Source organism: Styela clava, chromosome 10 (genome assembly GCF_964204865.1).
Source record: "Styela clava chromosome 10, kaStyClav1.hap1.2, whole genome shotgun sequence".
Classification (NCBI taxonomy): Eukaryota; Metazoa; Chordata; class Ascidiacea; order Stolidobranchia; family Styelidae; genus Styela; species Styela clava.
The window spans coordinates 9,040,044-9,054,951 of NC_135259.1; the positions used below are offsets into that span (position 1 = coordinate 9,040,044).

Sequence of the window (14,908 nt, forward strand, 5' to 3'; positions counted from 1 at the left end):
ATTCACGCTGCTTTAAATCTATACCATTGGAAATATGGTCAAGATTATTTGAACAGTGCAAACATCGGTCCGATTCAACTCATTACATACGATGGTTGTGTTTACTTTACCTTGACCCAACTTCGTGGAAGACGACTGTCCTTATGTCATCGTCTAGCGGTCTGAATCGGGCATGCAAGAGAATTATTAGATCGGGCATGGAAAACAGTAATATATTATAGAAAGAATTCGAGTATCGAAAGTTCACTCTCCGGCGTCTTCGCTTAGCTATTTGCATCTCAGTGTAGTATTTTCGAGGTTAATTTTGGAATTTTTTTAAACAGAAATGGCTCTGCTGAGCTTGACAAGCCATTACATTCACTGCAAAAATTTACATTTTCCAAATTTTGTCTTCTGATGAGCCCTTTCCCCCAATATTTTGAAAACGCTCTGAGGGCAGGATAGTTGTTGTACAAAATTTACCGTACGCTATACATTTTTTTGGCACTTTAAAAACTAAAACAGTTTGTTATAACTTCTTGAAACGCAGTGTTCTTGAACTACGGGAACCGTTTTCGAACTAACTAAAGCTCAAAAGCGGGCGTAGCGTCAACGCTATCGGTAAGATACGGCGTTACAAACAGTCAAAAGTTGCCAGAGGCCTACTGAGAATCGATCTCTGACCACAAAAGGGGTCAAGGTCGCAGTTTTATTAACGACAGTCTAAGGCTCTCGCATGATCACAAAAATGAGTTTCCTGCAAAAAAGTCTTCTTGACCTTTGATGCACAAATTGCCTTGAAAACCTGAATCTTAGTCGCGCAAGAAAACAACACGGAATTTGAAACATTCCCTCGCTTACCTTCACAATAAATATCCGAGCCATAGGCGTAGCCAGTACTATCTGATTTTTTGTATTAAATAGGTTGAGGAAAAATGGATGTAAATACTTGCCAAGCGCTACATATTTGCAATAAATCCATTTAAACGCCACAAATATCGATAAAGGCTCATGCACACTTTCTCAAGCTGTAGTTCAGTGGTGGGCGCAGTAAGACGCAATCGATAAGCCATTACGTGAACGACCCTGCGACGAAACCACCTTGCAAAAATTGAAATGCGATCAAATGAATGAGTTTGTATAATCTTGAAAAACTCTATCACTTCAAGCTTTAAAACTGAGGTCGACAAACTTGTGTCGTTCGCGGGCCAAAATTAAAGTCATTTGCGGGCCGCACATATTTTTAGAAAGTTTGAAACCGAGGGAATGGCTAATGAATCACATATTTTCACACAGATTTCAGTTAAATTTCAAGCAGCGTGCAAAGACTGAGTGTTTTCTGCGCCATTAAACCATTTGCACTTAGCATCAACTTTTTACGTTTTGTTGCCATTTGTCTAATTATAATCAATTCATAGGCTCATTAAACGAGTGATTGTGAATTATATACTTGTCAGGTTATAATATAATTTAGTGTCTCTAAACAAATTCTGTTACGTAAAGAATATAATCGTCAAAACAGCTGTTAATATAATTCAGTGAAGCGTCGCGGACCGGATCTGTCCCGCGGGTCGTATTTTGCCGACCCCTGCTTTAAAACAAGGTATGCTAGGCATAACCGGACAGTATTCACGTAATGCCTTCATTTTATGAGAAAAATGTCAATACATGAACTCGAAATCTATATTTTGGCGTCATAACAAATTGGTTGTGGCGTCTCTGCAACCAATGACATTAAACAACATGATAGGCAACTCTGACGTCACTCCATAAGACTACAGGCAAAACATTGTATTTCATGATACGCTCCAATGCACATATTTCTCGTCGCCTTTCGCGTCCGTTTTCCGCTCGCTTTTGCTACTCGGCGTCTTTTTTACGTGTAGTACCTGCCTTTTTGCGCCTGTAACGAAACAAAATAATCTCTATATCTAAAAAGTTTTGCTTACTTGGAAAGCTGGAATAACAGGCAAGCTGTAAAGAGCAATTCTGGACATCATAGACGTTTTTTTTTATCAGAGAAGATTACAAACGCGATAGCGGAAAGATTTGTGTGGAACATTTTGCAGATAATGACAAAGTTCAAAGTTAGTAATTTTTATGTTTGCGCTTAATCATTGAAATTTCATTTAAAGAGGGTGTCATACAAAACTGTGCTGCGATACAATTCCATAACACAAAGTTTGCACCTATCGAACTTGCTTTTGTAGGTGAATTTATTAGACATATTACATATTCAGTTAATCGTAGGTAACATTGCTGGTACATAATGCATCGTAGATAGGTTTGTTTAAATTTAGGAATTTAGCTCATAGCCCACTAATTAATATTATCTTCTATGCAGGAGGTTGCAGGGCTGAATTCAACTTGCAGCCTTACCGATCACCTGACGATGCTCATTTAGTTTGGCTCGAGCAAGTCTTCTTGAAATGCTTGTGTGGATGGAAACTACCCATATTTTTTGCCTTCCTCCGATTTTAGACAAATTTATTCTGAGGGATTTCGCATATAATTCTCACTGATTGTTGGCTGTTTATAATTCCTATTGATTGTGAATTCTGATTATAACAATGAGTTGAAAATTTTTTTACCTAATTTACTGGCACCTTTTTCTTGTCAATACTCCAAGCTGAGGTAATAAACATGACAATACATTTATGTCATCTGGAAGCAAAATATGCACACTAATTAATAGTTTGGCACATTGAGATAATACATCATGACAGAAAATACAAGTTAAAGATATGTATGACCATCACATGGTAATTAAAATTAAAAAAAATTAATAGGGGCTGTGGAGTATGGAAAGTTCAAGACAAAGAAAAGAACAAATGTTCATAGCTCATGAACTCTCAAATTTGCCTCCATTGCTTTGTGAAGGCCAATATATTTCGAGTGGCTGAATTGGTTTACCTTTATGATAGCAACGATTTTGTATTTAATATAGCGAGATTATTTCAATTTAATTGAAGTGATATAATTTCCCAAAGCAATGCTTGAATCGTCTAGAATAGATCAGTGGTGTCAAACTCATGGGTTTTCGAGAGCCGCATTGCATTTTGAAAATTGTAAAAAGAGCCGCAAACAGTTTTTGATAATGTATACTTAAAAGATATTTTTAAGATAGTTTTAGTTTGTGACATATATTGTGATGCAACTAAACAGTTGGATTAAGTTTTATTATTTTCTTCAATTTCAAATGCAATTACATATTAATATTTGCATTCCACTATTATTGCAACATTTGCAAGTTACAGTATTTATTATAGAAAATCGTAAAATTCTATGTACAACCATCAAAATCATTTTTGAACAAGCTTTGAATAAGGAAAGAATAATACATACACTAAAAATAACTTAATCTAAATATATGAACCTAAAATTAACAAAAATACTACAGTATAAACTCAATGTTTTAATAATTACATTTGTCCTGGCGTTTGGCATCTTTTTTGTGTCACCAGCATACTAAGGCCAGTCTGAAATGATTTTATAGTACCAACTCTAACTAACGAGGCCACATGATCATGGGTTTATCTGGATCTTTACGAATGTTTAATTAATTCCAGTAATGCAAAAAAGTTACTTTTATCATTTCATGTATAGATCAGTAAAAAAACAAATGACAGATTTTTTCGACAAGACATTTCGCACTACATTGCGTGGCATAGGATTGCTTGAATTATTATTGATATTGATTTTTAGTAACTAAGTCGTTGTATAATTATATTAATATACAAACACATGGAAATTTTCTGTTCGAAGTTGGTCTTCGAATTTGTCATATTGACTGCTGAGCTTATTGTGTTTTTTGATTGTATTGACGGAAATATGACAAATTAAACAATGTGCTTCAGAATTTTGTGAAGAGCAGAAATGTTACAACTCCCATTTTCTTTGAAAATGCCACCTTCTTCATGTACTTTGCGTTTAATTTAATTACTCAAGTGTTTTATTCAAGTATTCTTTTGCTAGCTTGATGTGTATTCTTAATTGGGTCAAAATGTAGACAAAAAAATTAATATTCCAAAACTACTTTCAGTAAATTGTTTTCTGTGTGAATAATCAATTTCACTTTAGAAAGTTTGAAAAATCTATTACATTTGGATAAAAAAAAAAAAGCTTCAAAAATACTATTACAATTATTGTTAAGCGTTCGAGGGCCGCACTGGAAGTTCTCTGGGGCCGCGAGTTTGAGATCCCTGGTCTAGATTGAAGTTGTTCAAAAAATATATGATAGTATTTTATCATGAATGATGATTATACCCCTTCCGGAATTTCTTCTATAGTACTACCAAAAGTTGATGAACCAAATATAACACAGGTGCAGTGAGGTACCCGTAATCCTCATTTCCAAAGCTGTTTTAAGTATGTCTGGCGTGTTTTGTGCCTTTTTACAAATAAGACCGCTTATGCAATCTTACGCTTTGGAATTTTTAGTTATTTTCCTCAAGCCCTGCAGGATGTGGGGGCCATACACAACTCTACCGGAGGGTCAAATGTCTTTGCATGCCTCCATAGGTTGTTTTTCTATTGCAATTTTCAATTGCATTATATTTCTTGGAATCACACTGTCACTGATATGTCGCCAGACTTCTGATATCTCCCCGTCTGCTATAGTTGTCCTGTGAATAAATAATAGGAAATTGAGATTAGACGAATAGTTGAAAGTTTTGCTTTATGTCGGCTTAATTTCTTGATTGATATACTTACTATTTCTGCTATTGCCTCTTGTGCTGCAAGAGTCTCACAATGCTAAATAAAGCAGTCTATATGATTCAGAATGGAAAAGCTAATAAATCCAATATCTCATGTTTTATTTAAAAAATATTTTACTGAATTTGGTATATAAACCAAAATTACAAGCATTCGTGGCTCCAAATACTTGAAAAAACAGACTATACAATATAGACCGGTATGAGTGAAATGTTAGGTGAACTTGTTAACACTTTGATTCAATACGCAAATAAAAGTGAATGCGTAATAGTATGTTACAATGAGCAGCAATCAACAATGAGTATATATCCTCACTGATTAAAAAAATCTAACTGGAGGTGCATGAACTATTTGAAACCATAAGGGGTAAGTAAATATGTAATTTCGGCAAATGGGCAACTACGTACCGTACTGAATTAATAACTTCGTAGTATTTGACAAAGGCTGGCTTTCCCACATGTACTTAACAGTGCGATGCCCGGGTGTGATATACAACAATAGTATTCACCTTACCTTTTACCGATTTCTTTTTACCCCAACTTTCAAAAATATCATTAAAATCGACAACAACTGTCAAAGCAGACACGAACACCATTCGTGCTACGCCTTGAAAGCAGCACACATCCGCTCGTTTTCGTCTCGTCAAGTATGTGCATTGGAGCGTGCTATCGAATACGATCTTCGGACAAAAATGCCGGAGTTGCGCATCATGTTGTTTAATGTCATTGCTGCAACAAAGGACTCTAACAATTAGCATAGGCTAGAGCAGCGGTCGGCAACCTTTTTCAAGTGACGGACCGGTAAAGCTTGACCAAACTTTTGGCGGACCACCTTTATACAAACGAACTAAGCTTATGCAATAAGTTATACGCATTAGGAAATTTATGTTGACAATATACTAAAAATGACGGTGATGCTATTTAATGTGATGTCTGTATTTGTTTGATGGCCATTAACTGTTCCCATATTCGAGATATGGTCGACATTGACACGCGTAACGTGTTTCTTACTTCCAGCCTATTTCGTTTTTGTAGTTATCAATATTGAAAACCAGGCCTCACATTAAGATTTCGGGAAAGTTAACAATGTTTTGTTGGGGAGATCTTAGTCGGACTGATGAGAGATATTCTTATACGGGCGTAAAGAAAACAATCGACCCAGCATCATTGCGACATACTGACATGGCAATTGTGTATGAAATCAGACATGTTGCTCAATAGTGTTATGCAGTGGTCGGCAAACTTAATGTACTTGCGGGCCAAATATAAACATTTCTGGTAGCGCGCGGGCCGCAATATTTCCGCCTTCGAACAATCGCTACCATAATTAAACTTCAAATTATGGCGCATCCGCATTGCTACACTGCTATTGCTGTGTTGAAAGTCTGTCCCAATGAGATGTATATGTGGCGTTTCTTTATTATCCAACAATACATTGTTTTTATATACTTATTATCAATGTGAAAGATGATGTTTTTATCACAATTCGTCGTCCAAATGATGCTCTATGACGAGTTCATAGAGTTCGTCAAATGACGAGTTTAACATTGAAACCCTTAACAACTGCGATGCTGACTGGGCATATCAAGCAAACTGGTTTTGAAATGCGCAAGAAAAAAAAATATTTTTCCGTTCAAGCACTTTGGAATGGTCGACCCGCGTCGCTCCGTTTTCCAGACATTTTCAAATTTTAAAAATCAAAATTAACTCGAACGACATACAACCGACGCTACTTGTTACATAAGAAGCGCCGTACAGCAGCACTTGTCACCGCATAAACCCGTGTAGAGACAATATTAAATTTGAGATTAATTTTTGTTTTATTTATTAAATGTCGGGTCTTTCAAGGGCCGCAACAAATTAGCTCGCGGGCCGCATTTTTTCCGACCCCTGGTGTTGTGTTTGTCTGATTTACTGTTGGGTGCTGTTTTTTAGTCGTAGGGTTTGTGGTGAGATTGTGAAGGTTTTATTACGGCCTTGTCCGTTTTTGTGTCACCTCTCTGCGGACCGGCAGTAACCTTTCCGCGGACCGGCGACCGCGGACCATAGGTCCCCAATTTGACCGCTTCAAGCCCACGTACCTATGACCTAAACCAATCAAAAAAATTCCTAAGTAATTGTAATGTGTTGCTTCTTACCGATGGTTCTCAACAAGCTGGGGTAGGTATTCTAGTTTTCGTTCGCCGACAATGCATATCTTAGCGCCGACGCAGAAGTGGTCTCTAAGACGACGGCCACCGCGGTAAACTCCAAAACTAATCAAATCTTAAGAATACTGAACAATGACACAGAAATATTCAAAGAATCTTAATTATAAATAAATTATCCCATCGAAAATAGCGTTTTTATATTTATGATTATTTCAAATGTGTAGATAAATTGTGCAGCAAAGATTAGATGATGCACCAATGCATCAGTATTCCAATTAGTAAGCATTAAAAACTGTGGAAGACATTATTAAAATACAGTAGTACCAATATGACAGTGACAGATATAAAATTAAAAGAAAAAATAATGCATCTGGGTTTTTGGCTAGTGAGTCGGTAGGAGAGGTGCATCAGATTTTATTTGATAGAAAAGTTAATTTAAATGTATTAATGGTGAATATATTGTGATGCGAAGGTTGTACAATAACAGGACCTGAAAACATCGGTATAAATGACGATGAATATTTCAATTGTACAATTGTAATTCTATAGCAAAATACAGCTCTATAAATTTTACAAAAATTAGTACGGTAAGTGGTTCCCAAAAATATATGTGTATTTTACATTTAAAAACCACGGATGTCTGGCAAACTGGTAATGTATAGAGATCCATTTTACATTTTGCGTCTATCTATTGCATTGCGGTTCATTTCTGCATATCCTGAATAGCCAATAATATGCCAAAAAAATTCATTTGATGATATCAGTCTAACAATGGATGGGTTTCAGAAGCATCACCTGAATTTGATTCTGTGGCATTGAGTGATCTTAAGTCACTGTCAGCAGAACTAGTTCTGTGGATGAGAGTGGTCAATTCATCACCATTTATGACACTTGAACCAGACTGTATTTTTACAGGTACAACATGATTTCTTGAAGTTGATGACAAATCGATTTCTTTAATATAATTTGGGAATGTTTCGAAAGAATTACTTATTGCGTTATGATTGGAGTTGTTGGAATCAATGATTTGGGTGAGGGGTGAAAATTTAACTGCAGGAAGAGTAGCAGATTGATATGCAGATGATACTTTTTTAGTATGAAAAGATTGAGTCTTCGTATCATTTTTCACCGATAGCATATGAGAAGAATCTTCTAGTTCGCTTTCAATGAAGAATGTAACCGATGGCTGTTTTTCCTTCTTTTTTAAAACATCTGGTCTGTTATTTTCTTCTATTTCAGGGAGTAGTGGAATGTCAGTGATTTCAATTATTGGGGGAGGTCTACCGGATAACATTTGCATAGATGATCTTAAGGGCATTTCCGACATTTGCACTGAAGATGAAATATCATCATTGAAAATTTTTCTAACAAATATAAAGGTAGAATTGCTTTTTACCTAAATTAAGATATATTAGACACAGCTCGCCAATATGAATAGAGCCCCGTGCTCCAGATATGAAAAGTGAAACTAGTATACAGGGTGTTTAAAAAAGTCCAGTTACAATCAAAACTATGTTATGAAGTCAGTTGTCGATATATCTTTAACCATGTCTGTTTTATTTAATATTTTAATCATTATTAGTTTAAGTTTTTTCTACTTCATTCAATTTACCTCTATATGCTTAATATTGATCGATGAACAAATATCTGTGTAATTAATTCGACACGAGTAGGCTACCTTTACTCAAGTAAAAATTGAGTTTCAAAATTCAAAACATAAAACCTGGATTTGCAAATGACGTCAGTTTTTCCTTCCATTCAGGAAACATAAAAACAACAAAATAAGGAAGAATTTTAGGACAAGCTTCTTCAAATAAATGGAGTAAAATTGCAACATCGTTAAATACTGGAGGATTATCAGAAAACCTGTAATTGAAAAGGTATTGTAAGTTATTAGCTCAGATTGAATATGAAAATTCATATGCGATCTTAGAGAAGAAAATAAGCTGATGTTTTGAATAGTTGTAATTGTTGACCTGTAAAGCCCAGTGCTGCGGGTAAGGGTGCCAAGCCTTCAATCAGCCCAGAAATACAGCAAAATGAAGTTTATAGGAAATAAGACTTATGAAGAATTTTTCTTTGTTAGTTAGTACTGACCTGAAAGCCCTGCAAGTCAACAGTGGTGTATCATCTGAAGTATACAGTGTTCTATGTCTTCGTAAGCAGCTATAAAACAAAGCATCTGAAATCTAAACATTGGGTACTCCAATATTCATTTGAAAAAATATCCCTAAATTAGAATTTTAGGTGAAACTTGGAAATCTACATCAATGAGGTATATAAATCATTTAAGCAGATTGAAAATATATTACCTGGATATATTGCAGCATGATCTTCGTCTCACAATTGATTTTTCATTAATCCATTTCAATGTTTTACAGTTGAATACACCATAAATTAAAATCACAGTTTGACCCATAAACCAAATTATTCTAAAAAATAGACATCGAGAACTTACAAAAAAACATAAAATAAACCAGTCAATATGAATCCATAGTAACAAGAACACTCTTTGACAGAAACAATGTAAAAACTAATTTAAATAAAAAAAGAATTGTTCTGCTAAACTATTGTTGTGAAAAAATCTACTTACTACTGTACAAATTGATGCTAAATTATGAAATGACTAATAACTTCTAACTAATTACTTTGAATTTTTTCCATGTGGCAAAATGACCTCCGGTTTATATTTTGATTCAAAGAAACAATATTTTGATAATTGCCTATTCTCTATCTATATATTTCAGCATTCATTCTTCATTTATAAATAACTGGTATTGAAATTTAAAGCAATAAAATATTTGAATATAGACGCGCATAGGTATATAGAAGAGAATTTTTTTGAAATATTTTTTTTCAATTTTCTCAACAAGTTGAAAAATGTAGCCTTATTCAGCAAAATCTGTAATTTTTAGAATAAATACATTCATATAAAATTTGGAATTTCAAGCACTCATTAAGAGTTAAAAAATGAAAAAAAAAAACATCACTTTCTTACCTTAAAAATGTATCATGATCACAGGGTACTATAGAATCTTCTGGACATATATAATAAAATTCGAGAGTGACAAATAAAACAAGATTAATATTGAAGATAGTAATCCATAAAATAAATTGTAACAGTGACTTGATTATATATGTGTTCCATATATTTGTTTGCACTGAATGGCTTTCACAGAAAGTCTGAAAAAGAAGTCTAAAATATCACAATTGAATTTAAAATTCAGGTTTCCATGAAATACTGTATATCCTCGCGTATAGGTCGAGTTTAAAGTAAAAAATGTGGCCAAACTAAGGGGTCAGCTTGTATGCTCATAACTCTGATCGCACTAACAATGTAACAAACAACAATTTGTAGGGTCAGCTTATATGCGAATTTTTATATGTGACGATACACAAGAAAACACTAATATATCAGAATACAAATAGTTAACAGAATATACATACATTGCATTGATAGTTCTTATCATGATATATAAATAAATGCAATCAATTGCCTATATGCCATTCATAACAATAACTGTAAATTGATCCAAAATTTTATTTTGTATAAACCACACATAATCTGATTCAAAACCAAAGACTCGCTCCACTATGCTGTACTTAATTTGCCTAGTAACCTAATCCACATATTTCAGATTTATTGGATATTTATAACAGTATACCTGTACTTTCTCATATAAATGTCTAGCTTTTGCTTTAGCTTTATAGTCTCCATTAGGATGAAATAATGTGTCGAGTAAAGACTTCATATCATAAATTGTCTGTAAAGAGTTGTATTATGTAAAATATTATTATAACAAAGTACTGATATATGCCATAATATGCTACTTGATCCAAAAAGTTGGCCAAAGATTTTGCATTGATGTCATTAATATTTATATATAGAAGTCTGCAGTAGAATGCTTCAACTCTAAACAAGAATTATGGACAAACTGAGCCAAATATATTTTTACATAAACCAGTGTCTTGAAATTATAGGTGATATCCTATTTTTTTATTATACAGCAGAACAGATTAGATTTGTCGATAATCCTGGTTGAACATATTATACACGGTATTATGTCATCTGCAATATCCTCATGATATATCATTTGTTTAATAATCACTGGATGCTGGCATACGCCCTCATTACTAAAATATTATTCCCTTGGTTGGCCTAGATGATTTCGCAATAACAAATATTAGATATCTGTTAATAAACACATTTAAGATATAGGATGATAACTGAATGGAAAACAACTTTGCTCACATTTTCACTGCTTATAACCGAGTAGAGAGATTGAGAAATATCAGAAGATTGACGTTTATCAGTGATTATGTTTAATGCATTTTTAACCCAGTCACTTGCTTGGCACTCCTCAACAATTTCAGTGAATCTCTTTAGAGTGTGCGTTACTTTAGGTACCTAAAAATAAAAAAAAGCAAGTTAAAATCATGATTATAATATCCTTACAGTTATAGTTGACAGGATCAATTTGCAACATATTCATTTGAGCTGTAAAAAGCTTGATAAGTGTGGCTTTATTAACTGAAGAAATCTGTAATGAGTAAACTCCAGTAACGTTTTACCAAAACTCTTTGGTAAGCATAGCTTCAAGATTAATTAATTAGATTAATTTAGTTGATGCTATGCTACTACATCAGCGTCTTGACATAAAATCTGCTTTCATTGTTAGTTACACACCTTGTCCCATATCAATCCTGAAAACAGTAGAATAGTAGATTCAACAAGAAGAATATAAGCAAATACTGTTTGATAATATTTTGCACATTGGACAATTGACCCTGATTCATTCAATGATTCGTTCAACTTGTTCACACCTACATTATCTGTCAAGATAAAATGTATTGTTGAATAATGAAGTACATATAAGTCAAAGCAGAGATGGCTATTCTACACCAAACATCATAGATTCATATTAGATGCACTGCATATTATGAAACACTAGCAGTAAATGTAGTAGTGACAGTGAACATGTAAAAATTTATAAAACACACAACTCTCGAATTATTCTCAATTCATTATAATAGAATTTAAAATATATTTTAATCATTCAGTGTTGCCAAATATGATAATAGCGCAAATAATGATTCGAAAAGGTATGAAAGATTCTCCTTATCAATATACTTTGAATAAAGCACACCCACTGTTTTCAGATTTTCTTGAAATGATATGAAAATAGAGAAAGTTTGAAAGGTGATATTATTACCGTACTTACTGAATACAGCGCAAAACACCGCTAAGAGCGCGAAATACAAGGAAACCAGCGCAAAACACGAGATGCAGTTATTACCACCTCCTGCCGCGAAAGAACCACGGCACCTCTCGCCATGGTTTTATGGCGCAATTCCGGCATTATTTAAAAGGTTATGTACCGGATTCTAGGTCATCATGCGAAATTTTAGCTACTTTTTTTCATATAACCCTAACCCTAAAGCCAAATCAATCAAAGCTGTATCCAAATGGAAAATGTTCTAAATTATGGTACCCAAAATGTGTCACCAGCAGGGGCAGACCTGCCATTACAGCCTTGGTTTGTGTTTTTAACTTGCTGCCGTGGTACCTCAAAAAAAAAGGTGGCCCAACTCATCGCAAATTTTTTTTCTGCTTTGCGCTGTTTCCCTCTGTTTCACACTGTTTTGTGCAGTTTCGCGCTGTTTGCGGTGTTTTGCGCTGTATTCAGTAAGTAGTAAGACCAGGTAAACTTTCATTGATTAAAATGTATTATTCTTTGTAGTCTATTTGAATTCACAGACAGAAGGGTAATATGTGTCCTGATTGTGGTGAGAACTGAAGAATGAAACTTCTATGGTTGAATAAAATTATTAGATATTGTTATCTCATCTTTTATACAATAGCCAGTGCAAAAATTTACAAAATTATATTAAAATATTCACCTGGTGATGTAAATTCATTAAACTTCCCATTTCCTGATAATAATTCTTCATTTTCTTCCAAATCAGATTGAAGAGGTGATGGCCTGGATGTATATACCAAAGTGCCAAATTCTTTCGGAAATTGGTCAGACTTTTCAAAAAGTTCTTGGGGGCAATTAATTCTCATTGTTGATCCACCAATCCATACCCTCGCTACTCCAATTAAAGCAATGACGATGATGAAATAGGAACAGTAATCCAAAAAGCCCTCTCTGGTAGGCTTAATAATTGATGCAAATATTTTGTTGATCGATGAACAATGCATATTGCCTGAGCAAGAGATGGCTCATACATCATCATACACTCACTGACTCATATAATATTGCAGTGACAGAAATACATCACCATAAGGCTATGTAGGATAGGATTTACATATTTATCCCGGCGGAGAGGAAACCCGATAAGACAGCTTATCCATATGACGAACCACAGCCTCTCGTCCAGTTACCATTCCGAGTCGCGTATGGGATTAGTTATATTGTTTTGTTTTCGGAAGAATGGACTTGGTGGTGGAGGAAGCCGTAACCGACCAGCGGTTACGTGAACCACCCAACGACGGCGAGGAGTCCAGCAATCCTCTCGCACATAATCATCCCTGCATGAGATTCGAACCCGCGAACCCACGCAGAGTAATTAGAGGTGTGGTGGCGAGCGTATTCCTAACGCTTAGCCCGTTGAGAATACGCTCGCCACCGCAAGTTCATCCATCTCCGAACTCCATAAAAAAAAAAATCTATCTGATTATCAGAAACCTCGAAAAATATTATATAATACCAGATGGTTATTTTCTAGAATCAGAATATAATTACTTTGAACGACTGATTTTACAAACAAGAAATTCTGAATTAGGTCTACAGTCCAAAGCGTGGGTCTCGTGTAGTTTCATACCACGATACAGATTGCATTTTTTGCTAGATGAATAATATTTATAGGCTATACCGTATTCAGGTATTTATTTCAAAAATTTCTGTTGGCTCAATGGGCAGATGGCAGGCAGGATGGGCACATGTTTACCAAACGACGTACCGGTAACCTACTTCTAGTCGGCGTGATACAAACATTTTTGCATATGTATTCCTAACTCCCTCCTGAGTCAGTTATCCAAAAATTACGTCACTAGTTACTAGGACGTCAAAACACCCCATAGAGCAGTGGTTTCAACCTTTTATGGCCCCGTTCCGAATCATTTTTGCATTCGTGGCCCACTGTTCGCTTTTTCAAAAACCTAAACATGTTGGATTGTATTATGTTTCACGACCTTTTATGGAATGCGAAACCAGACCCCAGACTAGGAACTAAATGCTTTTTAACTGCCGGTAACTGTTGTACAGTAAAATGCTTGTGTGAAGAAGTCTGACCTCGGCTTTCTTGTTAAGTAGTGAATGAGATTCTGATATGCCACTTCATAGCTGCATCCGAGAGCGGACTTTTCCTACGACAGAAACCCGAACTTGGTCAATGTTGCTTCCTTGTCAAACCTAGCTCGCTTGACAGCCAAGAAACCTAGGTCAACTTCTTTCACCGGAGGGTAATTTTTGTCACGATGAATGTCGTTCCATATTCTTTCTTGGGCATTACCGTAGCAATTTATTATAGGTTTTTGGGGTTTAGTACCCCATGCACTTCTAGTTGGCCTGGCTTAACAAGTTGGTGCGGCGGTGTGGCTGAACGGGCAAAGCGTTAGAAATACGCTCGCGACCGCACCTCTAATTACTCTGCGTGGGTTGGCGGGTTCGAATCCCATGCAGGGATGGGTATGTGCGAGAGGATTGCTGGACTCCTCGCCGTCGTTCGTTGGGTGGTTCAGGTACGGTAACCGCTGGTCGGTTACGGTACGGCTTCCTCCACCACCAAGTCCTGAAGTCCATGCTTCCGAAAACAAACAATATGACTAAACTAATCCCATACCTGCACACCGGTACGGTACCCGACTTGGAATGATGACCGGACGAGAGGCCGCGGTTCGGCATATAGATAAGCCGTCTTATCGGCTTTCCTCTCCCGCGGGATAAATATGTAAATCCTATCCTATAGCGGTACCGTATGGTTTGAAACAAATAGTTCAATTTACAGGCGCTACCGTGACTCGCGAAATCACTTTTAAAATAAGACCCGAAAGTTTGC

General features: G+C 35.5%; 1 protein-coding gene across 1 annotated transcript; it reads right to left on the reverse strand.

Annotated features, from left to right (window-relative positions):
- Window positions 1-6,988: 6,988 nt before the first annotated feature.
- On the reverse strand, window positions 6,989-13,163 carry LOC120337934 (uncharacterized). The gene is made up of 9 exons (XM_039405844.2): window positions 12,746-13,163; window positions 11,532-11,677; window positions 11,097-11,252; window positions 10,510-10,608; window positions 9,843-10,027; window positions 9,157-9,276; window positions 8,942-9,010; window positions 8,568-8,710; window positions 6,989-8,176 (listed from the first exon to the last, which is right to left on the reverse strand). The coding sequence occupies exons 1-9, from the start codon at window positions 13,047-13,049 to the stop codon at window positions 7,605-7,607; spliced, it is 1,794 nt and encodes a 597-aa protein (XP_039261778.2). The 5' UTR covers window positions 13,050-13,163; the 3' UTR covers window positions 6,989-7,604.
- Window positions 13,164-14,908: the final 1,745 nt, after the last annotated feature.